At 33.7% G+C, this 24681-nt stretch overlaps 4 protein-coding genes and 1 pseudogene across 6 annotated transcripts; 2 read left to right on the top strand and 3 right to left on the bottom strand.

The window, feature by feature from the left end:
- Positions 1-327: 327 nt before the first annotated feature.
- On the bottom strand, positions 328-5703 carry LOC120132079 (replication protein A 32 kDa subunit A-like). Its single transcript, XM_039148918.1, has 10 exons — positions 5530-5703; positions 5301-5411; positions 5002-5099; positions 4767-4808; positions 4566-4643; positions 3922-4000; positions 3488-3808; positions 1010-1089; positions 620-688; positions 328-529 (listed from the first exon to the last, which is right to left on the bottom strand). The coding sequence occupies exons 1-10, from the start codon at positions 5626-5628 to the stop codon at positions 445-447; spliced, it is 1062 nt and encodes a 353-aa protein (XP_039004849.1). The 5' UTR covers positions 5629-5703; the 3' UTR covers positions 328-444.
- LOC120131922 (pentatricopeptide repeat-containing protein At1g63130, mitochondrial-like) lies at positions 564-24063 on the bottom strand. Of its 2 annotated transcripts, XM_039148779.1 has the most exons (4): positions 22437-24063; positions 19403-19728; positions 4239-4249; positions 564-573 (listed from the first exon to the last, which is right to left on the bottom strand). In XM_039148779.1, the coding sequence occupies exons 1-2, from the start codon at positions 23917-23919 to the stop codon at positions 19430-19432; spliced, it is 1782 nt and encodes a 593-aa protein (XP_039004710.1). In that variant the 5' UTR covers positions 23920-24063; the 3' UTR covers positions 564-573; positions 4239-4249; positions 19403-19429. The 2 variants fall into 2 exon arrangements, with proteins under 2 accessions (XP_039004710.1, XP_039004711.1); XM_039148780.1 differs by lacking the exons at positions 564-573; positions 4239-4249 and having other exon boundaries at positions 19577-19720; positions 22430-24062.
- Positions 7207-8596, bottom strand: LOC120132080 (annotated as a pseudogene).
- LOC120132081 (protein KAKU4-like) lies at positions 8518-14451 on the top strand. The gene is made up of 12 exons (XM_039148919.1): positions 8518-8845; positions 9386-9450; positions 9673-9752; positions 10008-10114; positions 10243-10352; positions 11075-11257; positions 11641-11890; positions 11976-12052; positions 12243-12279; positions 13242-13409; positions 13709-13793; positions 13885-14451. The coding sequence occupies exons 1-12, from the start codon at positions 8605-8607 to the stop codon at positions 14231-14233; spliced, it is 1752 nt and encodes a 583-aa protein (XP_039004850.1). The 5' UTR covers positions 8518-8604; the 3' UTR covers positions 14234-14451.
- On the top strand, positions 15726-18117 carry LOC120131924 (COP9 signalosome complex subunit 5b-like). 2 transcript variants are annotated; one of them, XM_039148783.1, is made up of 6 exons: positions 15726-16180; positions 16831-17112; positions 17196-17343; positions 17446-17519; positions 17616-17699; positions 17788-18117. In XM_039148783.1, the coding sequence occupies exons 1-6, from the start codon at positions 15800-15802 to the stop codon at positions 17875-17877; spliced, it is 1059 nt and encodes a 352-aa protein (XP_039004714.1). In that variant the 5' UTR covers positions 15726-15799; the 3' UTR covers positions 17878-18117. The 2 variants fall into 2 exon arrangements, with proteins under 2 accessions (XP_039004714.1, XP_039004715.1); XM_039148784.1 differs by having other exon boundaries at positions 17622-17699.
- Positions 24064-24681: the final 618 nt, after the last annotated feature.

Below are 24681 nucleotides of genomic sequence, written 5' to 3' on the forward strand. Positions count from 1 at the left end.
TGAGGCCATATGGGGTATCACGTGAAGCAGACCGGGATACTTCATTTCACCAGGTGTGACTGCACGTGGGACGTCTTTCTTTCTTTTTTCCTTTTCCAATTCAAAGTAGAATGCAAATTGTTTGATGTACTGTAGGCATGCATACATCGTGTCAATTTATGTATTACTAGTACTTACTGCTTTCCTCTTCCATGGCTTTCAAATCCCAATTATGATGTACTGTAGGTAACCGATATTAAGTAAACGTGCGACATGTCAAATTTCAACAGTATCACATTCCAAACCTAGATTGAACGAAGCATCCTATCCACAATATAAACATACATACACATACATGTATGCTCTTATCATAAAGATCCAGGGATGCAAGCAACATACATCTTCATTCAGTCATTACAGACCCGAAATGCCAATTCCATACCGGGCTAAAACTAGGCTCCAAATTTAGCAACCTTCTACTGCCTTGTAGTGATAATCATCAATGGAGGAGTACACCAAACCTTCCCTTTCAAGAAACTCAATAGCATCCCTATCATATATAGAAGATATAAGGAACACAAATAAATAACAAAGCTATAAGTAAATCCCCAAAACAAAAAGCAAATTCACAAAAAGGTACTTTATCTTCTCTATGGGAGCTTTCAGCTGTTGTGAAAGTTCATTTAGATGCACCCCCATTTCTCTGTCACTGCAAATAACAACCACTCAAATCAATTTAGAGAAAAGCTAACAACAAGAGCAAAGCCTTCAGAAAAAGCATGTGAATGCATTTGATGAATGTCTCTTGGAAAATTGCAGTACCTTAATGAAAGTAAAATACTTAAATTGCTTTTAGATTTTACTTTCACCGTAATGAAAGTAAAATCTAAAAGCAATTTAACTATTTTATGCAGATAACACATGCACGTGCCTGTATTTTTTTTTTTTTACACATAACAGGTTTTCAAAATCAAAATATTTTGAAACCCACTTTCCCCCTAAGGGGAAAACACAATTTTAGTTCACTTACATAATTGCTGGTTGCTGCAGATAGTTCAGGACCAATTTTTCAAAACCCTTGAATCCATCAGTAGTATATTGGACAGACGCCTGGAAAAAAGAAAAGAAAAGATATATATGGAAAACATAAAACAAAGAAGATCTCAAAATTTGACAATAAGCTATCATATTTTGATTTCATACACCATTCATCGTGTCGAAACGATTTTTTTCTTAAAAGTGAAAAAGTGAGATTTTAAAAAATCACATTAATTTTTAATTTATCTCTTTCAATTGATTTTTAATTTAAAAACAAATGCGATTTAAAAACCTCTCGTTTCGAAAAATTTTAGATTTCCTTTACGATCGAAAAAAAAATACGGTTCAAAGAGTCGCCACCAATCTTTGATTAGGATGTGATTGGGCACCCAAAAAATGCTTGTTATTTTAAATAATTTTTAATTAAAACAACAAATTAAGGTATGCGTTACCAAAATCCGAGTTCGGGAGTCGATTACGTGCGGGGAAGGATTAGCACCCCCACAACGCTCTACAACGGTACCTAGTCGATTAATTAATGTCTTTGCATTGAACTTTACAAATTCGAACTTAATTTGATTTTTGATCCATAAAACAAAGATGTAAATTTAAAAACATTCAAAAGCACTCAAATAAAATAAATTAAATTAACATTACCGAGTCGTTTTAGAAAGATAAAGAGTGTTCGATTATTTACAAATATCGAGACCATATCTTAAAAGCTATAACAACCTTTTCTCGATAAATTTAAATAAACGAACACTTCATTTTCTTTCGTTCCCAAATTTTAGGTGGCGAATCAATTTTTTGTTTCACTTTCGGGATACACTTTTAATTTAAAATTGTCAAAACGACCATCTAATCAGTTAAGACAGGCCACTTAGGACAATTTTAAATTAAAATGGTATTACCCTGTAGTCCGATTATGTAACATGTCGAGTTATGCAAATGAAGATATCATACAAATTGTGCAAAACGTATGTCATGCCAAAAATTAATTAAATAAAATTACAAATATCATACAATGTGACATGCAAAAATTATATATATATGTTTTAATTAAAAATCATAAATTATGCATATTAACATATTATGAACACATGTGACCTAAATACAAAAACAAAATCATAACATGCTAAATTATAAATTTAAAAAATGTATATATACATGTTAAAATAAGGACTAAATTTAAAAAATGTAAAATTCAGCATACTACATAAATTCAAACCATTTTAACATGAAGGACAAATAATTCAGACCCTAAGTTGCTAATAAACCATGAGCATGCATAGGACTGAAATAAAAGAACATAAAACAACATATCAAATACATAAACTATACGAAGTACAAACAAATAAACTAGCCTAATCTAATGTAAACTAAAAGGAAATGAAGCGTAAATTAAAAATATATATAGATATATCACTAATTAAAATAAGGGTTAAAACGAAAATGCTTAAGTTATGAGGGCCTAAACCTAATCTATCCTTAAGGTCACGGTGACTAACAATAATTAACCCTAAAGTTTTAATATATAACCTAACTAAAATTAAACCTAATCTAATGTAAACTAAACTTACAGCCGCATCAGACTCCTTTCTTCTTCTACTCTCCCCTCATGCTCACACCAGAGAAAAAAACTATTGTCGCTTCTTGAAGGAAATAAGAGAGACCCAGAGCGGATATTTTCATAAGAGAGAAAAGGATTCGACTTTGGGCTACTAGCAGGAGACTAAGGAAGCGCCTTCTTTAGAAAATTCTAAGAAACCGTTTTGTGGAATGAAACCAGAAGACGATGAAGGGAGTAGGTTATGCGAATTGTTGGAGTTGAAGCTGTTGGGTCTTGAGATTGGTTCAAGGGAGTAGAGAAAGTGCTCGAAGAAAGTCCCAAGCAAGCTTTGGCCTTGAACACAAGGGACTACAAAAGGATTTCAGGACTAATGGCCAAACGTAACAAATCCATGTCAGGCAAAACGAAGCAAACCAAGATTAAGGTAAACATTTAAGCTATCTCATTTACACTTCTGCTAGTTTCAAATAAGGAACAATAAAAATGAAATAAAATAAAGTTTCAGAAGACGAATTAGAGAAGGACCTTGGAAATTTACTTACTTATACTCGAATGCTAAAAACAATTGACTTGTTTCTATTGCTTGCTTCCAACGAACCAGGGCCAAGGAAATCCCTTTGTGACAACACTGTTTGATTTTTGAATATGGGAAAGAAAATTTTTACACCACTGTTCTTTTCTCTTTGATCTATTGTGTTAAAAAAAACCAATGAAATCTTTGTTCTTCTCGTAATGGTCGTTCTCCGCTTCAATCTTCTTGCTCGTTTCCTTTGTTCATTCCCCCCTTTTTTTTCTGTCGTTCTCTCTGTAATCTTGCCCGTGTTCTTTTTTTGCTGTGTGATCCCGCCTCCTTTTGATGATGAGTGGTTATCTTTTTTATGGATATCCCCACGTCCCTCATTTGTTGCAGGTATCTCCAAACGGTTGCACAGTTATGGGACTTGTCTGGCATCTGCTGGATAAACTGTTGAAGATTTTGGTGATGTCTCCACCCTTGAGCCTACACTTGTGGGTTAGTCGTGTCTTGGGCTCCGACCAAATGGGTTTGCTCTGATTCGGGCCCCTATTTGAGTCATAAATGTAATCTTCGGCTCGAATAAAGCTCGGACAAAATGAGCGTCTACACATCGAAGCTGGCTGGTGCACGTTTGATGCACCTCGCACTGGAGTGCTCAATGATGAATCTGTCATCTTTGGCTGCGCCAGAGCACCACCCTCTAACTACCATTAGCACGAGGAAAACACCAATCAAAAGCAATACTCATCTCAGGAGAAGAATCACATGCCTAAGCAATTATTAGTTAGCAACTTTAACAGTTTTAGGCATAAAGTACCTGTCCTTTGGAATTCTGCACATGGCAATATATGCACTCAATAAAGTGGCAAGTAACTTCATCAAAGTTTGTCACGGGCCTGAGAATTACAAGAAACCCAAAGAAACAATGACACTAATGCTTACAAAGATGCACAGTAGTGTATTGAACAGAAGTCAAATAGACATATCCTAGGAATATAACAATTAAATGGAAAATGGCAGAAGTGAAGACATGGTGTTAAAAAAATAATAGATAAAAGAGGCACTGCACTTCGAAAGAAGCTCAATGATGTCTAATGGTACCATAAGAAGACATTAAATGAAAACAAGGTGAACAATGATAGATTCTCGGACAGTAGGCTCTTTTGGCATCAATTTCACATTGCAGTGCCAAACCAGAGCAAGCAAATAATTAAACACCAACTAAAAAGCACTAAAATGTTCTAAGAAGCATAAAACAACAACATTCATCCTTGTTTTGACTCTACTGCTTGCTTCATTGGGAATTTAGAGAGAGCTAACTTAACAAACACATATAAATGAGTTCATAGAAACAATGTCACGTGATATGGATCAGATGGAATCAGAAACATTAATATGATTAGATTATGGACAGAGGTAACACAATCAGAAAATTGAAGAAATAGAAAATTTAAACCGTACCTCACACTGAAGGCGTTTAATTGCACTTTGCCTTGAAAGCTTTGCAAGTGTCCAATGACACAGACATAAGTTCCTTCCCTACTGTACAATGGTAGTAAAGAGTGTAATAAGATGATTTTTGTTGTAAAAGCATCCAATGACATTTCAAAACACAGAATAAATCACGACCTGTCAAATTAAATACAGCAGTAAAGTACTTACTCTAAGGCATCCATTTCCCTTGTGTCAACACTTTCAGTTACCCTGATTGAAACAATTATTCATTTAAATGAGATAGACTACGAGTTCATGTAAAATTGCTTCTCTAATTTCAACATTGATTTCAACTGTAGTAATTAAACAAAAGCAGAAACTAGGCTACTATTATTAAGGGAAACTCTAAATAATTGAGGACGTTCATAAATTAATTTGATTCAGATGGAAATTGGTGAATTACCATCTTATACATTCAACTCGGCCAGTTCCATCATCAAGGTCGAAACGAACATCTGAGGACCTTACATTTTTGTTAAACAGCATCCCAATTACCTTAACCTGAAACAGCGAAGCGCCCCAAAAAAATGAAAGAAAATGAAATAACCCAATAGTTGAGTACCTAGATTGAAAAATCTTCAAAACTAAGCTTCACGAAATTGGAAGTTTGAAACTAAAGGACCATGGCTTGAAAATTAGGATTCATTTCATACAAAGCAAACAATTAAAAATGCAATTGTCAAACGGTCTAGAAAATAGTCCATTGTTAACATGAGCACCGTCAATTATGAAATTGGGCTTCTCATCACCAGATCGAGAAGCTTCACTTATCTTCTTTACCGTTACTGACAACAACCCCTGTGTGTCATGGCTCTGTTAATCCCAAACAAAATTAAGAGAACGGAAATTAGATCGACTACACAAATTTATGGAAACAATACTTTAGCTATTTCCTGGGTATAATGAGTAAAGGGAGATGACCGACTCTTACTTGAGATGGAGTTGAATTAGCGAAGTGAGAAGATTGGGAAGGCATAAATCCACCGCCAGAGAAGGCGGAGACTGCGTCGAATTGGCTGCTTGAGAACATATTTGGAACTCTAGAGATAGAGAGGGTGGAAACTTGAAAACGAAATTACAAAAACGAATGTATAAGAAAACGGAATTAGAAGAGAGAGATTTGATTTTTCCGTGTCTACTTTCCAGCTACTCAGTTTGCTTTTCCCGCCTGCTTCTTGGCCGCGAAAAAATGCAACAAATGGTAAACGCAATCTCCATTCTCCGCACGTCATCGTCTCTGGGTTTTTAGCAGTAGTAATTAGGGGTGTGGTAAAATCAATTAATCCATCAAATCGAATTAATTTAATTAAATGATTAGCTGTTAATTTTTTTAATCAAAAATGATTAATTTTTTTCATAGTTAAATTATCAAGTAATCCAATTTAAAACTAATTAATTAACTAAATTAATAAAATTATTCATATTTATTAAATATATTTTATATATTTTTAAGCTAAGAGCTGTTTGATTTGGGGAATGTGGGATCCTCATGGGAATGAAATTCACATTCTCCGTGAATCTCATTCCCGATAATATTTTATTACTAATAGTGGATTTTTTTTGTATATTACCAGGAATGTCATTACCCCTTTCCTTAGGTAGTGTTAGATTATCAGCTTTTTGGATTAAAATGCCCTTAATTTTTTTTCAAAAATATCATTCTGTCATTGAATAATAAAAATTCTACTAATGTTAAATTACAAATTTATTCTTAAACTATTTTAGATTTACAAAAAAAATCTATAAGTAAAATTTTATATGAAGTTCAGGGGTTAAAATAAAATTTTACCATTTCATTAAATCTTTTTATATTTTTCAATTTTGTAAAAAAATTATATAAATTTTATGAATTTAAATTTTTTAAAGAAAATATATAAATATTTTCCAACTTGTTAAAAAAACAAATATATAATAAGGACAATTTGGTTAAATATACATTCCAATAATTTTTTATTCCTTTAACCAAACACGGTAATCTTACATTCCTACTAAACCAACCAAACACAAAATACAACATCCCCAGTAATCATATTCCCTGGTAATCTTTTATTATCAGTGGTAATCTTACATTCCGTGAACCAAACGTACCCTAATAGTATTAAAACTGAAGGAATATTGATGAACGTTCCCTACTTCTTTTTCTGTTCAATTTAGAGAAAATGGATTCTCAAATTTATGATTCGCAATCATGCTTTAATGAATCTTTTGCATTTTTTGGCTAAACCTTGGAGGTCATGGAGAGCATTTCATAATTTAGAGGTCTCATACGGAAGCTATTCTCAACTTAATGTTGGGGGCAGCCTACTATCTTAGCTCCCCCCTTACCCCGTTACATATGAGAACAAAAGACAACCAACCATTTTTTAAATAGCAATAGTCATGTTTAATCTGCTTTCTATAGTTAAGATTGCTTTGTTTAATCTACTTCCAATTTTTGGTTAATTCACTCTAAGCTCCATGTTTGAAGATGAGAGTGGCTTGGGAAATTGTACAAGGTTAATTCTTTCTAAATGTACATTTTAATTCAAGTTCAAGTTAATCAAATATGGAAGTGATAAACATCAAACAGCCATATGTAAAGCTTATAAAATGAGGAAATGCATTTACATTGGGCTTGGGTGCAAGCAAATTTAATAAGGTGCAAGGTTCTCAACACATACAATATAATATAATACTGGAAATGATAATGTGCCGAGAGTTAGCAACTAATATGGGACATTCTTGGGCAAGTTCCGAATGACATTATTCTTCATGCCAACTTTTGTACGCATTGCCTCCACTCCCTTTTTATTCATTGCTTTCATCACCTTCATTCTCACTATTTACTCTCTTGACTGCGCAGTTGCTATTCCCATACTCCTGTACCTGAAAATCAATGCAGAATTCCCCCTTTGATACACACACACACACATGATTATAGTTGTTTGATGGTTGTTGCAATTGCAATTTTTAATTTCCTATCATAGATGATATAGACTAAAGATTTGGGTGAAAACAGACCTAGAGGCCAGAGCAGCTGTAATGGCCATGTTATTTGCAGGTGATGGACGAGGCTTCTGACGATAGTAGCACAAGTATTCTCGGGAATAACAGGGAACCAAGCGTTTTACTTGTTATTCCCTCACCAGAGCTTTTGGTTATAACAAGCTCCGAACCACCAACAAGTTCAACAGAGTTGCCTGTTATAACCAAAAGCTCTGGTGAGAAACATAGCTCTGGTGAGAAACAATCAGCAATAATTATCTAAAAACTTGAGTTTAGGGTTTTGAGGGAGGAAGGGAGAGGGTAATAGCCTAACAGGGCTCGCCAAATATATTGATATCATGTATATATTGTTACAGAGGCAACCTCCTCTCCTAGACGGTGACGGTGAGGTTGAGGCGGCTCAGCCAATGACGTATGAGACGAGATAAAATGCTGAATTCCAACCTGATGGGCTGGGCTTCCATTTGAGTTGGGTTGAATTCCAATGGTTTATTCAGTTATTTTGGTTGATTATATGTTTTTAAATCTAATTAATTAAAAAGTATACTTATATAAAAAATATATAGTCTTTCTAAATATAAATTCAAATTTATTATATATTATTTTAATTATTATTTATATGCAAACCGTCTTATCAATAACATGAATTATTATGATAATATTATATTGATTAGTTTTAGATTTAATTGATTGTGAAAAAAAGTTAAAAAATATAGTATTTATTTTTTTAAAGTTTGAGGGACTAAAGAACCATTAAACCAAAAATAATAAATAAAAGCCCTTGCTCTTGTTCTTAAAATCTAGACCATACAATTCATTTCCAGTCCCGCCGAAAATGGCTGAAAACATAATAATACTTGAGAATTTAGGCCAATTGATTAATTTGGAAATAACGGTTATTAACCACTCTAGAAAAGGAACAAATAATCAAAGAAATTCATCCGACAAATCACCATGAGACCTGAGCCTGACGGGCCCCTTTCTAACTAACCAGCTTCTCTTTCATGTTTCATCCTCCAATATGGCTACCATTTCTGGAGCATCCCCACTCCGAGACGCCCAATCGGGTGCCATGTCACCCGAGACTCCTTACGATTGGCCCGGGTTTCTCAATTCAGCTCTAAGTAACCCTAACTGGATCTCCAGGAACATCTTTCCTCCCACTCGCGCCATTGTTACTGGTGCCGGCCGGGTGCTCACCTCTGTTCTTGGCTTTGAGTCCTCATCCTCTTCTTCATCTTCGGAATGCGGTTCCTGTCCAGGTTCCATCTGCCCTTTTTGCACATATATTTTCAGAATGCGACTTTCCCACTAACTCACTCTCAACTTAGTTTAATGATGATATCTTGGGTGGTGCTGATAGCTTTAATTCTAGTTTTTTTTCCATCTCTGCAATCAAAGTATGAGCTTTTTTGTTAGCTGTTCAATTCCACACAAAATCGGAGCATAGCATGATTGCAGGCAGTAACGTTAGTTTAAATTTTGATTGTGTTATGCTTTCCTTTTGCAAAATGCTTCGCTTTGCAAGCCAACCGCTTTATAGCTGCGTGTTTTCTTGGATGCTACGTACTGTAATTTATTATTCTTGCGGCTGTCTTCATCTTTCCCGTCCTTTTTCAAGATGACCCTAACCTTTAAAATGATTATTAAGCACATTTCTTTTATAGAAATAGAGGCTAACAGATTAACATTGGAGGAGAAAAACAATCCATGATGCTACATTGTCCATGCTTCTGAAAGCAGTTTTGTTCGCTCATGTAGCGCATTGCTTTTGTTTATTTATATATATATTTTTGGTGCAGATGACTCTCTTGACAACAACGATGACCAGGAAGTCTCATCTCAAGGGGTTCATGCAATTGAAGATGTAAGTGTTCCACCCTTTATCCTTTATGCCATACTTCAAAAGGAATTTTAATTTCTCTCTTAAAACTTATGTGATGATACGGGTAAATTTGATGCAAATTTCATGATATTCTTTTTCTTTATTTTTGCTTACTTGCCATGGTAGCATGTACACATTCCTGACACAATTGATGATAATAATTATCTTAGAGGACGCTTTAGTTGTTCCTTTGTGGGGCATTAGAGAGAGCCCCAATCTTTTGCAGGAAAGAACAAAGCTAAGCATATAGTAGAGCAGCTTCTCATGCAGGAGTCTTTCTCAAGGTATGAACTTGATTTTCTTACTTATTTGGATTATTAGCTTGCTTTAATTCCCTTTCTTCTTCCTCCATAAGGTGTTCTTCTCATGAACTAAAATATGTGATTGATACCTAGTAACGCATGTACATTATGACATGTTTGGTGTTTAAATTCTTGGGCAAACTTCGCATGATATTTTTTATTGATTTAACTGATTATCTCTCATTTTTATGTTGCATAAGCATAGTTTAAGTCATAAATGGATGCTATTTTGACCAGGCAAGAGTGTGATAAACTAACAGATATTATCAAGTCAAGAGTTGTGGATTCTCCTGCAATCTGTGGCTTGGGGATTGGGAGACTAGATGAAACACCTGAGAGAACAGGTGGAAATAGTACAGCTTTCATACACTTGCGAGATACCTGATTTCAAGAATGAAATAACAGCATTCATGGTTGACTGATTATGTTGCTTGTTTTTCTGATGCTGAAAATCATGATTTTTGCAACAAAGCTGTTTTGGAGGCGGCAACAAAGTTGTTGGAGGAGAAGAAGTCGGGACTAAATTATAAGTCAGAAGTGCCTCATGGGACCTCTGCACTGAACTCTGTTGTGCTGAAACATGTTTGTAACTCTTTTTATTATATTATTACCATGATACTTCCTGTTTCATCAATGATGGTAGGCATTGCCAGCTTCTTAAGTAAGGCCGTTGGTATTGATTAACCCCCTTTGCCTCATATAACCTAATAACTTATGTTGAATGTTCTTTTCTTTCACTACTCTCATTGATTATGTTCCATCTCCTTTCTGCTTTGAAGAGTTCCTCTACCTCTATCTGCTTATAACTTTTAAGCTGATATGTTTAATGGTTTCATGCCTCAGATAATTTACGTCGAATGTTCTTTTTATTTTTCTTCTCCTTCTCACCTTGGTTCTGTGCCATCTCTTTCTGCTTGGAAGATTGAAATTATGCTCTACCTCTGTTTTCATACAACTTTTAAGCTATTGCCTTTTCATGTGTTCTTTGCTTCGTTTTCTGGATACATGTCTGTCCACGTCTCTATGATGTTTGTGTGTACCTTAAATTTACCTGGTTTCATGTGTTATAAAATACCAAAATATACATATAGAATTATATATACATATAGAATCATAGTTTACTCACATTTGTGAAGGCAACAATCTAAAGCGATGTCATTTCCTTTTCACATAAGTTTTTACTGGAGTACTGATTTAAACACCACTGGTGTTGAAGAAAACTAAAATGAAAACTGTTGATATCTGATTGCTATATTAGTACAAAAATATGCCCATTTCTATCTCAGTAAGTTTTATTGCAGCAGGATGTTGAAGGTGAAGTGGGATCACCTATGGACATGGCCAGGTCATACATGCAAACCCATCCTCCATGGGCATCACCTTCTAAAAACAATACTGATTTTAGATCTCCATCATCAGTTGCAATGTCACTCTTCAAGGAAGAGCCACCATATTCAATTGGGGCCAATTTCCTGTACTCATGCAAGGTATAGGCTTATTCCTATGAATGAATTTATGTCATAATTCACAATGTCTCTTATCTAAATACATGTAAAAAGACTGATGGCTACTTTGGCATATAAACATGTGGTTTGATCATAGATGGATATGTATGATTTTCCAGCTGACCGTTTGTGTTACTTCTGCAATTGCTTTTGGGGTTGAGCATGTGTTTCTTTTTTCATAGCAGAATAGAAGCTAAATTACAGGTTTCTCTAACCCGAAGCTGTTTAAACTTGCTTAACTGGATTGGAAAAGATGCATTTCAGTATTGTGCATGTGGTCTGGGTATAAGTATGATTGTCTGCAATTCCTTTTTTCCCCTTGGTTGTGATTTAATTTGCTGTTTATTGTTTTAACACGAATGCAGCGGAAAAGAAATTCTCTTGCCAACGGCTCATGGAACATCCAAGATGAAATACGAAGAGTGAGATATAAAGCAACAGAAGAAATGCTGGGAAATCTACCGTCCTCAAAAATTGGTTGGCCTTCATTACCATCAGAAAATAAAAAGGTTCCTGATTCTAGAGTTTCCATTAACTTAGAACCTGCAAAGGAAGACAAGTCACAGAGGTCTAAAAGGCCAGTAGATGCATCTATAGGCCTGGCTACAAAACCAGGTGCAGTTTTTGCTATCAGATACTGTTTCTAGGTCATAAACTCATAATGATCAAAGACATTACCTCTCTTCCTTTGTCCTTTCAGCTTCACAGATTACAAAAGATGTATTTCATATTGATGCTTTACCAAGATCAACTCCACTTGGTTGTGAACAAAACCTGGTATGTTAATGGCGGAACATGAAGCTCTCATTGTGCTTGTTAAAATGTCTTTAATTGTGCAGTTATGCAAATATTTATGCCTTTAGTTTGTAGCCAAAATATTTCCATTGTTTTTATAGATTAGATTAATGTTAATTCATTTATTAATCAATGTATATGGTATTTGATAAATTTATTATTTCTTACAAAGGTTATGCAAACCACTCAAAGCATTGAGGTGGAAAAAGGTATTCTAACAATCCTTTCTTTCATTTATTGTCTCATATCAACATATACTGCATAATGAATATTATTTCATCAACTTGAGGAAAGACTGTTGCAACCGTAATTTTTACTTGGTTTCATGTCTGCTTGTTACAAAGCAATCAAATAATTCAGGATGTTGGTGAGACTTCCAATTATTATTTAAGCATTCAGAGAAATGAATATCCTGTTCACTTTATAACTTTCAGTTAGGATTATACTAAGGTATAAATAAAGGTTGATGAGTATCAGTAGACTCAAAACTGTACTCCATCCGGGCATTGTAAATTTCTTTCACCTAAAACATAACCTATTTTGTTAAATTTTCTTTGTCACGAAAAATTTCTGGATTTAATTAGTAGGTGTATGCAAGTGCTCTCACTTGGTTATTTTCTAGTTAGCCGCTGTTTTGCTTTCATGCTTTTGGAATTGGTCATGAAAGAACGTAGGAAAACGTGGGGTTGTCCACCAGTGCAATTCTGTTATTCCCGAATTTATGATTACTGATTCGTGGACATAAACAGAGCATGTGGTGTCCTATTTGTGGAAGATTGATGGGTTATCTCCATCAAAATCTTCCAGTGGTTCAATGCAAAAGTAGTGGTCTTATTGTTTAGATTCTCTCTAAATCTAATGAATTTGTGATCGAGACATTTCCATTTTCAATTGTGGATAATTGCAGCTACACTTTATTCCCTCTTTTTTTCTTCTCTTTTTTACATAGTCTTTTTCGCTAATAAATCTTTTCCTCCATAAAATGTTTCTAAATGAGATTTTTGTGATCAGACGAGACATTAGACGTGGGGCAAAGACTTCAATCACCAATATATAAAGACTGAACCACATAGGTTGGTCTATATTTCTCATTAAATCCCATCCCACCCCAAAGAGAAATCAGCACTGAAAATGAATGATTCCCTTGGAAAATTGTCTCTTTGGTGACAAGATCAATGTTCATTTTCTTTGATTCTAAAAAAAAAAACAATGTTCATTTTCTTGGAACTTCTAATCTATTCATGTCTTAGTGATGTTGATGATCCCGATACCAATCGTTTAAAGGAATCCAATGGGCCTACCCAACCGTTTAGCTGTACTAATGAAGGGATTGTTCAGGGTAAGAAACAACTTAAGTTTTTTTTTTCACTTGATGCTTACAAATTAATTTAACTCTTTTTAGCTCGAGTAAATACTAGCTCACCACAACTTCCACAACAGTAAAATATAACAGTTTGCATGATTCGGATAGAGTGATTGGAGGATAAAATAACTTGGAGAATTCTCAATTGTAGACTTTATTTATTGTTTGGGTGTTTATTTGCATGCAACATTTTTGGTAGGAGTAAGTTGGAAATGGTCTGTCATTTAATGCTTAGTTTCTAACAAGCCTGCTTCACCGCTAAGCATAATTTGCAGATTCACAAGTAGAAGATGAAAACTATTGGACATTAAAAAAAGTTGCTGGAATAGGCAGTCCCAACGGGTTCCCTTCAGTCTCCAAGTAATACAGCTACAGCTAGCTTTTAACCTGCATGGTTTAAATTTGTATAGGCTTGATTAATGTTTGTTTAATCAGTTGTCCCTCTTTTCAGTATGTCTTCTGAAGCGGATAAAGAGCAAAATCCTAGACCAATTATTAGCAAGGAAGACGAGGCAGTTGCACGCGGAGATGACAATGCATCTGGAGTTGTGGCGGAGGAGAAGCGTAAGCTTCTGTGTGAGGCTTCTACGGAGGTGCCAACGGCGAATGAAACCGATGCTGCTGCCTCTGGTTCCCAACACAGTTGGAACATGCAGCATGAAGGTTCACCAGGCCAGAATACACCAACATCAAAAGGCAGCTTGGCAGGCAAAAGCGACTTTAGTATAGAGCAGCAGCAGCAGCAGCAGGGAGAGAAAGTGAGCAGATACAGCATGAGAGACAGAGGACGACGGCAATGACACTGTATCATGCAAGGACTAATTGTAAAATGGCGCGTGTAAACTAGCCGACGCGAAAGATGATGGCATGACAGACGGTACATTTGTAAGCTGTAGGAAAATTTACAAAAACGGCATCAAAGCCACCCATTCTTTTAGCTGCCTGCGTGTAGGGTGGTTGAGATTTAGGCGTCAGATTTTAGGTGGGAATCTAGGTCGTTACTTTTTCATCCATTAACTTCGGTACAACGATCATTCAAATGCATAAATATAAAAATTTATGAATTAACGACGGATCTAGAAATAAAAAAATGGGATCTAAAATTTTAATTTATTCTTTTAAAAATAATAGGTGTGCAAAAAAATTTATTTTTTTTCATTTTTCTTTAACATATTATACTAAATTTTATTTTTTTCTCCAAATAATGCTGTTATGAATGGTGGTTAAACATGAATTAGATAATATATGTAAAAATCAAAGACGGAAATCAAGCCCATCATATATTTACAAGCATCTGTTCACGTTACAAGTCCTCTACGACAATGTTTTTTCCTTGCCTCTTTCTTGATCGGACTGCATGTATGTACCAAAATGATTGATTCACATTAAAAATAAGATGACGATTTATATTCATTAATAACACATAAAAAGTATATTTTGACTATATATAAAAAATTAAAGCTTAAATATGTATTTTTCTTTTTTGGGTAAATTATGCGTTTAGTGCCTAAACTATCAGTTTTAGTTTGTTTTAGTACCTAAACTTTCAATTTTTTCAAAACCAAACCTAAAGTTTAGTTTTTTTATTTCATTTTAGTACCATTGTTCAAAATTTAACGTTAAGTTTTGAAAACAATTGAAAGTTTAGGTACTAAAACGGATAAAAACTTATAGTTTAGGTACTAAATATGTTAAGTTTTTAATGATGAGATATTAAAATGAAATTAAAACTAAACTTTAGATATGATTTTGAAAAAAATTAAAACTTTAGATACTAAAACGGATCAAAACTAAGAATTTAAATATTAAATGCGTAGTTTACCGTTATTTTATTTCATTAAGGGCCAAGCCCAATAACTGATGAACAGTTTCGAATTCAAACGGCGGACATGGGCATGAGTCATTTGGGAGGGAGGCGGGTGATTTTGGTTTTTTTGCCCCATCAGGTTTTTTTATTTAGCCCTTAAGGCGCCTGGATTTTTATTTTAGAAAATACAATAATATTACAATGAATCTAGAACTTGTTATTTTGAGTTGACGAATTTTAATAAAATATATATATATTTTTTTTGTTAAAATTTATCACATCAGACTTACAAAATTGAATAAAAATATTTTTTATTCAAATTCTTACCTTAAAGTGATGACTGACAAGTTTCCTGCACAGTAAAAAAAACCGTATATCCCAAAATAAAAGTACATTTGGCGTATTTTGCAATTTCTTTTCTGGGCTGCCCTATTGGGCCAAAAAAACCGGTGATTCTTTATACCTCCGCCACCTGTCCTCTCGTCTCCGGTGCTTGGATCAATAAAGATCAAAACCTAGGATCCGGTTGCTTTAGTGAAAAAGAGTTACAATAACAACAATGGATTCCTCAATAGCCCAGAAAACATGGGAATTAGAGAACAATATTCTGACAGTTGAAACACCAGACCCTTCGTCGGATTCTATATTCTACTATGACGAGGCGGCTCAAGCCAAGTTCCTGCAAGAGAAGCCTTGGGCCAATGATCCTCACTACTTCAAGCGCGTCAAGATCTCTGCTCTGGCACTCCTCAAGATGGTTGTCCACGCCCGATCTGGTGGTACAATAGAGGTGATGGGGATGATGCAAGGGAAGACTGACGGCGACGCCATCATTGTCATGGACGCCTTTGCTTTGCCTGTTGAAGGGACTGAGACTAGGGTTAACGCTCAAGCTGATGCCTATGAATATATGGTCGACTATTCCCAGACCAATAAACAGGTTTGTTTTTAATTCTATTTTTTTATGATTTTGCTTTAAAGCTGGCGTTGATGAAACCCTGAATCAGCCCAGTCTCAGTAATTTAAGTAGTATAGTAACCTAGCTAAGACTAACGGGAAGAGTTGATAATTATATACGGAGACGGAAATGCCAAATAAAATAAGTTTTTATGAGTATGCGTTCCTTTCACTGCTAGGAGCTAATTTCTCATCGTTGCACCATCTAGATTATAGAAAGAAAAATGATGTTAATTGAATTTGAGCTGAACTGGATGGTTTTCACCTGCCTCCTCGCCGTTATGTATGCTGGTTAATATATTGCTTTAAAACAAACCCGTTAGCACTGACTAGTAAATAATTAAATAAATCCCAAGAAATATCAAGCAAATTTGGGATTTCTCTTCAATCACTCAATGAGTGTAAGTTTAAAAGGCTATAATTGAACACTTTTTTTTATAGGAATATAATTGAACACTTGAAAAGGCAAATATTTAGGCAATGTGAGATATGCTTCTTTGCATTACCCACAATATATATTTGTATCGGAAATCTGTGTTGCTATATAATCGCATGTGTCTGTAAATATGGTAATGCTGTTCTCTATGAGAACCATTTCTCTTAATAAGAAGAATAAGATGGTTTGTTTTGTAGGCTGGTCGTTTGGAAAATGTTGTTGGATGGTACCATTCTCATCCAGGCTATGGATGCTGGCTATCTGGTATTGATGTTTCAACCCAAATGCTGAACCAGCGGTTTCAGGAGCCCTTCCTGGCAGTTGTAATCGATCCAACAAGGACCGTTTCGGCTGGAAAAGTTGAGATTGGAGCTTTCAGGACATACCGTGAAGGATATACGCCTCCCGATGACCCCATCTCTGAATATCAGACAATTCCTCTCAATAAGATTGAAGACTTTGGTGTGCACTGCAAACAGGTTATTATGAAATCCAATTCGCCCTATTTTCAAGAATGCCTGTCCTCTTGCTGTGGATTAATTTGTTGTATGTTTTTCTGCAGTACTATCCATTGGATATCACTTATTTCAAGTCATCTCTTGATTGTCACCTCCTGGATCTGTTATGGAATAAGTACTGGGTAAACACCCTTTCTTCTTCACCTCTCTTGGGTAATGGAGATTATGTTGCCGGACAAATTTCAGATTTAGGTAGCTCTTTTTTTTTTTTAATAACTCTTATTTTCTTGTTTAATGTTGTTATCTTGTGAGTAAGTTCTTGGTTTATTTTGTTGACACCGTTCCATGTTGCAGCTGAAAAGCTGGAGCAAGCAGAAAACCAATTGGCTCACTCTCGCATCGGCCCACTAGGACCCCCTAGAAAGAAGGTCTGTATCATTTTTGCTATTTTGTATGCTCAAACTATTTTCAGAGGATAATTCATCTTTCTTTCAATGAATGCAATGTGGCTGCCCACTTATTAGTTGCAGGAAGATTCTCAGCTGGCTAAGATTACTAGAGATAGTGCAAAGATAACTGTGGAGAGAGTCCATGGTTTAATGTCACAGGTGACTTAGCCGTTCCAGATTCTTGGAAATTCTTTCTTTAACCTTGAATTGATTATAACATTCAGTTTCAACCATCTCATACCTTTAGGTCATCAAGGACATTCTTTTCAACTCAGTACGACAGTCAAACAGGTCCCATAGTGAGCAATCTGGTCCTGAGCCTATGGTTGAAGCCTGATCCTAACATCCTGCAAGATGAAATGGTTACCTTGAACTTGAAAGACCAGTTTTTGCAAGAAGAAAATACATATATACGGGATTCCAGGTTGTGCGGTGTTAGAAATCGACTCCTTCATGGCGGGGGTCATCATTGATCCGTTGCAAACTAAGCTTTTTGCCAAATTCTGTGTTAATTTATGCATGTCGTGTAATAAATTTTGATTCCAAGTTTGCATACTATGCCCGCATCTAGTCTCTACTTTTAATCTTCTGTGCCAATTTTTCCAATTTTCTTCCATGCCAGTAACCCTTTTTGCCTCGTCGATGGTTCAAACTAACGATTTGCACAATAAATTTCTTTTGTTTAACATAATCATTACTCTTGATGACGCTAATAATAATTTAAGAAACGGTGGCACAATCATACGATGTAAACGTCAGTAGTCTGGTCATGTCAACGGGTTGTAGCCTATGCAAAACTTTGATGTGTCAAACTCAAAGGCCACGGAGAAAGGAACCGTGTGTCTTTGGCTCAATGAAATCAGTTAACCACGTAATAATAAGCGGTATGGTTGGATGATGAAAGGAAATGAGAGCAGTGGGAAAGAAACCAAAGCCACCAGCATCATCAAATTAAGAAAGACACACCCAGGTGTAGTGCTTTTCACATGCAAAGGAAGCACAACCCTTGTGAACCTCTGTAGATGAATTGATTGAGAAGGCTGGTGGACTTGCACGAGTATTCCAGGCGTGTTTTAGTCGTACAATGTATCCAAAATCTGTGGCACGACCAAGTGACTTTGGTAGTAAAGAAATTGTTATCACTCTTTGAAGTCTCGAGTTCGAATACTATGAATATTAGGAGTGTGAAATTTTAATATCAAATGACTGAGAGTTATCTTTAAACAATTCCTCTACTCATTCTTTGCTATAGGGTCTTCTACTTTCTTCCCCCCCCCCCCAAACAATTCCTTCTTGTCAATGGCAATATGAAATTGTAAAGACTTGGTGAAATGATGGATAACAGCCCCAGTTAAGCCATCTCGATCTTTCTAGTTAATATATAATGTAATCCCCACAAGTACTACACATTGAACATTTCAAAGATGTGTTTGAAAACCATTAACGCCATATACTTGTGACAATTGAAAATCCAACAAAATGATCAGATCCATTACAACACCGCAAACTGAAAGATCTATACAGTTTAAAATTGTAAAGGAAATGCAAGGAAAGCAGGTCAAATGGGTAAACATATTTTCATAGCAGAAATCCATACCAGACAAGGCTCATATAGGGAAATCTCAAACTGTATCTTTCCGGCACTGGTGCTGGAAACAAAAACAATGTTAAGTCACTAGTTAGCATAAGATTAACCAAATTTAAATATGATAAAAAAATTATAACAGAACATGTAAAAGTTAAAGTCAGATTTTTTTTTTATAAAATCAAAATAGACATTAACGTTTAAGGCAGGTCAACTAAATTAGCAATAGACATTAATAATCATTCACAAGTGATCATCTTTATGCTATCCGCACAACATTTTAAATCAAGATTGCTTTATCAGATCATAAGAGTAGATTCACATATAAGTTGGCAGTGCATATATCTGCAGAAAAACCCTCATCGACCATTTCCGCTAGAAGTTGTTTTGCCTTTGAGCTATTGTTGTTCCGGGAGAACCCCTGGATTAGTATATGATAAGAGATACTATCAGGCAAACAATCATTATCCCTCATGCTCCTGAACAACTTATCTGCTTCATCTGGTAATCCCTCTTTGCAGAATCCACTAATCATTGTATTATATGTGTAAATAGTGGGTTTTAAGCCTTCCACGGAGAGCTCATGAAACAATTCCTTTGCAATAGGGATGTAAAAAACTGACCTGATTTGTAAAACTGACTGAAACCGACTTGAGTCAAAACTGTTTATGACCCAAGGTGGTAGTGATCTGAAACCGATTCGAGTCTGAACTGGTGTTGACCTGAACCCGAGTTGGACCTGAAAATTTAAGACCTGCACCCGAACTGAGAACAACCTGACCCTGAATTAAACTTGATAATGTGATAACCGAACCCGACCTGATATGAATCTGAACCCGAGATTAACCTGGTAAATAATTATTATTACCCGACATATTATCAACCTGACTTGTAATAAACTTGATCTGTAATTAAATTAACCTGTAAATGATCCAATCTATTATTAAATTGAACTGATATTTACTTGACTTATAAGTTACAATTGATGAAGTTGTGAGATTTTGAATTTATAATAAACTATGACAATTAATATGATTACTTTTTAAAAGTTAAAACAAATTGTTAGTTATGATAATTTTTTTGACAACTAAATAAACTATGATAATTAATATGATTACTCTTTAAAAGTTAATATAAATTGTTAGTTATGATAATTAAATTAATAAATTTACTTTCTATATTAATTATAATCCTTATATCATAAATCTTAATTATAATCAGTAAATTAATTTTATTAAATAATTTATTTATTTAACATGATTTTTTATATTATATAAAATTAATTTAAATATTTATAAGTTTAATTTATTTAAATGTATTAGTTAATTAATAATTTAAACATAATTTAACTTAAAATTTTAAAAAATATATAAAATATTAATTAACTTGAGATTGAAAATCTTAAATTTTAAAATTGAATCATCAATTTAAAATAAACAATAAACTTTTATATATATATTCACATTAGGGATAGGAGAACTTTTTAAAAGTAAGATTGTTTTTTAGAGGAAATTTGATTGTTTATAAATTTAGAACAGGTAATTGTCTAATTTTGACAAATTAAATTATTTTGCCAAAATTTAGAAGAGGGAAAAATTGATTTTTTGAGAATTTAGAAGAGAGAAGAGGGAAAATTTGATTTTTTTTTTTTTTTTGAATTTAGAAAAGGGAAGAGAGAAATTTTATTTTTTTTGACAAATGTTGGCGTCATTTTTAATTCCCAATAGATTTTTAGGTTAATTAGAAACGCAGTCCTCTGACAATCAGTGGTTTTCTATTTTGTTATTTGTTTTTAATTTATTTCATTTTAGTCATGGTCTAATTATAAATCTTTTCTTAAATTTTTCAATTCAATACAATTTAGTACTGTATACATTCTAATTACTTTTATTTTCCCTTCTTTTTTTAATGTGCACAAATTTAAATGTGAATATTAATTTTAAAATCTTTTATTTTAGTCACTTATGTTTAATGATATATATATATATATACTTATGTACATCATACATATATACTCATATATACATATACTTATATATTATACTTTATACTTACTGTGTGTGTGTGTGTTATTTTTTTAATGTGCACAAATTTAAATGTGAATATTAATTTTAAAATCTTTTATTTTAGTAACTTATGTTTAATGATATATATATATACACTTATGTACATCATACATATATACTCATATATACATATACTTATATATTATACTTTATACTTACTGTGTGTGTGTTCTTTTTTTAATGTGCACAAATTTAAATGTGAATATTAATTTTAAAATCTTTTATTTTAGTCACTTATGTTTAATGATATATATATATATATATATATACTTATGTACATCATACATATATACTCATATATACGTATACTTATATATTATACTTACTCTGTGTGTGTATATACATATACTTATATATTATACTTTATACTTACCGTGCGTGCGTGCCTTAAAATTTATTTAATTTTTTACTCAATTTTTAAAATAAATTTAATTCAATCTATTTTATATTAATTTTAGTTTCATATTTTACAATTATTTTGGATTTGGTCCCTACATGTTGTGTAATTTATTTAAATTTTAATTTGTAATTTCATATTTGTTCAATTTAATCCTTATAATTATATTTGTATATGAAATCAACCCATACTTATTTATATTTTTGTAATTTACTTCAATCTAGTCATTAAAATTATATTTGTATATGAAATTAACCCATACTTATTTATTTTTCAATTTGATGCATCATACATCCGTGTTATTTAATTTATTTAAATTTTTGTATGTAATTTATTCTTTATTCAATTTAGTCCTTGAAATTATATTTTTATTAAAATTGGCTCATAATTATTTATATTTTTTGTAATTTACTCCAAATCATATACAATTAAAAATTACAATTCATCGTTCATAAAAGACGAAAAATAATTAACCCAAAAATGATTTGAAGTCAATTCGTACCTGATAAGATTCAACCTGAATTTTGTCTATTAATGATGGACACAACCTGAACGAGAACCAACTTGAATTCCATCCGAACATGAATTAACTTGGAATTTAATTAATTTGGACCTAAACCGTTTTGGCCTGAACTTGTATCAATCCGAACTAAAATTAACCTAATCAGAACTCGAAATAAATTTGATGGTAAAATCAACCCGAAAATGACCCGAGCTTATTTGACTTGAACCCGACCTAAGTCAAACTATCAAATTGACCTGACACGACTTGTATCTAATTTGACCTGACGTGACAGAACCCGACTGAAACGTCAACGATTACCTGATTTTACATCCCCACTTTGCAACATCAATACGTTCAGCTTTGAACATGCCATTAATTAGGATATTGTAAAAGCGAATATCGAGTTTCAACCCACTATTCCGCATCGCTTGAAAATTTTTCAACTTCTCTTTAAGTCTACCACATTTGCATAAACCTTCCAGCAAAACCAAACAGGTCACAACACTTGGAACTTGTCCAGAAGCAAGCATTTCCCTCAAAAGTGCACATGCAGCATAAACTCTCCCTAATTGAAACATACACTGCATTAGAGTGGTGTATGCGACAGTATCTAGAGTTGGTCCTGCTCGAGATATTTCACGAAAGAGTTTCAATGCTTCATCTAACCTTTTAGCTTTGCAATATCCATTGATCATGACGCTATAACTATGTATAGTAGGTGCACAACCCTCCTTAATCATTAACTGAAACACTCTTCTAGATTTATCCATTCTGTTCTGCAAGCAATGACCTTCTAGCAACATAGTATAGGTTACAACATCAGGTTCAACGGCTTGCTTTCTCATCATGTCAGTAATGTCTTCAGCCTTCGAAACCATTCCCTCCTTGCAATAAGCATCAACTAATATATTATATGTGAAAACATCGGGGTCAATGCCTTGCTTTCTCATTGTGTAAATGGTATCTATAGCTTCAGAAATCCTACACTCCTTGCAGCATGCGTCAATCAAGATATTATATGTGATAACATAAAGTGAAATATTGCTATCCATCATTTCATTCAAAAGCTTCCTTACCTCCTTTTGCTGGCCCAAATTACACATAGCATGTATTAAACAATTGTAAATAACAATATTTGGTTTATTGCCCTTAGCCTTCAATTCCGAGAAGAGACCAAGAGCCTCTTTCAACAAACCATTCTTACAAAAACAGTCAATGACAGTGCCGTATATTACAGCTCTATCTGTATTGTCGATCTTACACAACCCATTAAGTATAATACTGTAAGTAACTAAATTAGGTTGATACCCTTTTTCAACCATTTCATCGAACAAACTCACAGCCAGAGAAAACTTACTTTGTTTGCAAAGTCCATTAATAAAAGTGGAAAAGGTTACGACGTTAGGTTCAACACCTAACTTCAGCATTTCCCCCAAAACAGATAACCCAGAATCAATTCGACCTAATTGACAAAAGCAATTAATCAAGATGCTCAAAGAATAAACATTGTGGGAAACTCCAATTAGTCCCAGTTGGCTATACATAGAAACAACAACGACATAATGTTTCATTATAACCATGGGTACTACAAATAGTTTATTGAATTCCACAATTGAAGGCTTCGGGTATTTCTCAATCAACTTATTAAACAAAGCCAGAGCATCATCAACATTTTCATATCGGTCGTACTTTTTTTGGGTACTTAAAGGCTTGATGTTGGCAGCAATAGTGTTAACAGAAAAAGAAAGAGAAGAGTGGAAATTAGGAAGACTCCTTCCACCACTAACAATTGAACGAAGAATAAAAGAAGAATTAAGCTTGCCCATACCTTGAAATGAAGCAAAATGGAAGAAAAAAGAGCAGAGATTGAAATGAAACCACAATTAACAGTGCACAGAAGTCGCGAGAGGCAGAGAGGAAGAATGCCTAAAGAAATGAAATGAGAGAAAACTTGGGAGGATGGCAATTGCAGTTTCGATTTAAACACTTCGGATCCCTAATTCAACTCCTACTCTCCTAGTAAACACTAACTCGGTATTTTGATATTTGATAAATTACGTATTTAGTACTTAAATTACAGTTTTAATCCGTTTTAATATTTAAACTTTTAATTTTTTTTAAAATCATATTTAATGTTTAATTTTTGTTTCATTTCAGTACCCCTATTGTTGAAATCTCGTTTAGTACCAATTATCAATTTTGATCTATTTTAGTACCTAAATTTTTATTTTCAAAATTTAACATTAAATTTTAAACAGGAGTACTAAAATGAAACAAAAACTAAATTTTAAGTATAGTTTTAAAAAAAAATTAAAATTTTAGGTAATAAAACATATCAAACTGATAATTTAGGTACTAAATAAATAATTTATCCGATGATATTTTATCCTTTCTAAATTCAAAATAAAAAAATATTTTTTCTTAAAAAGCTAATAATATTTTTTAAACCATTTTAGTAACTTTCATTATAGCTGTAGTACTGGATAGATATGATCAAGGATCATTTTCGTCTTACATTGTCACTTTCGTTTATAATGTAATCAGAGAAAAAAATGAGAGAGACGGGAGGACATGAGGCCCTATTTATA

Source organism: Hibiscus syriacus, unplaced genomic scaffold (genome assembly GCF_006381635.1).
Source record: "Hibiscus syriacus cultivar Baekdansim isolate YM2019G1 unplaced genomic scaffold, ASM638163v2 tig00110557_pilon, whole genome shotgun sequence".
Taxonomy (NCBI): domain Eukaryota; kingdom Viridiplantae; phylum Streptophyta; class Magnoliopsida; order Malvales; family Malvaceae; genus Hibiscus; species Hibiscus syriacus.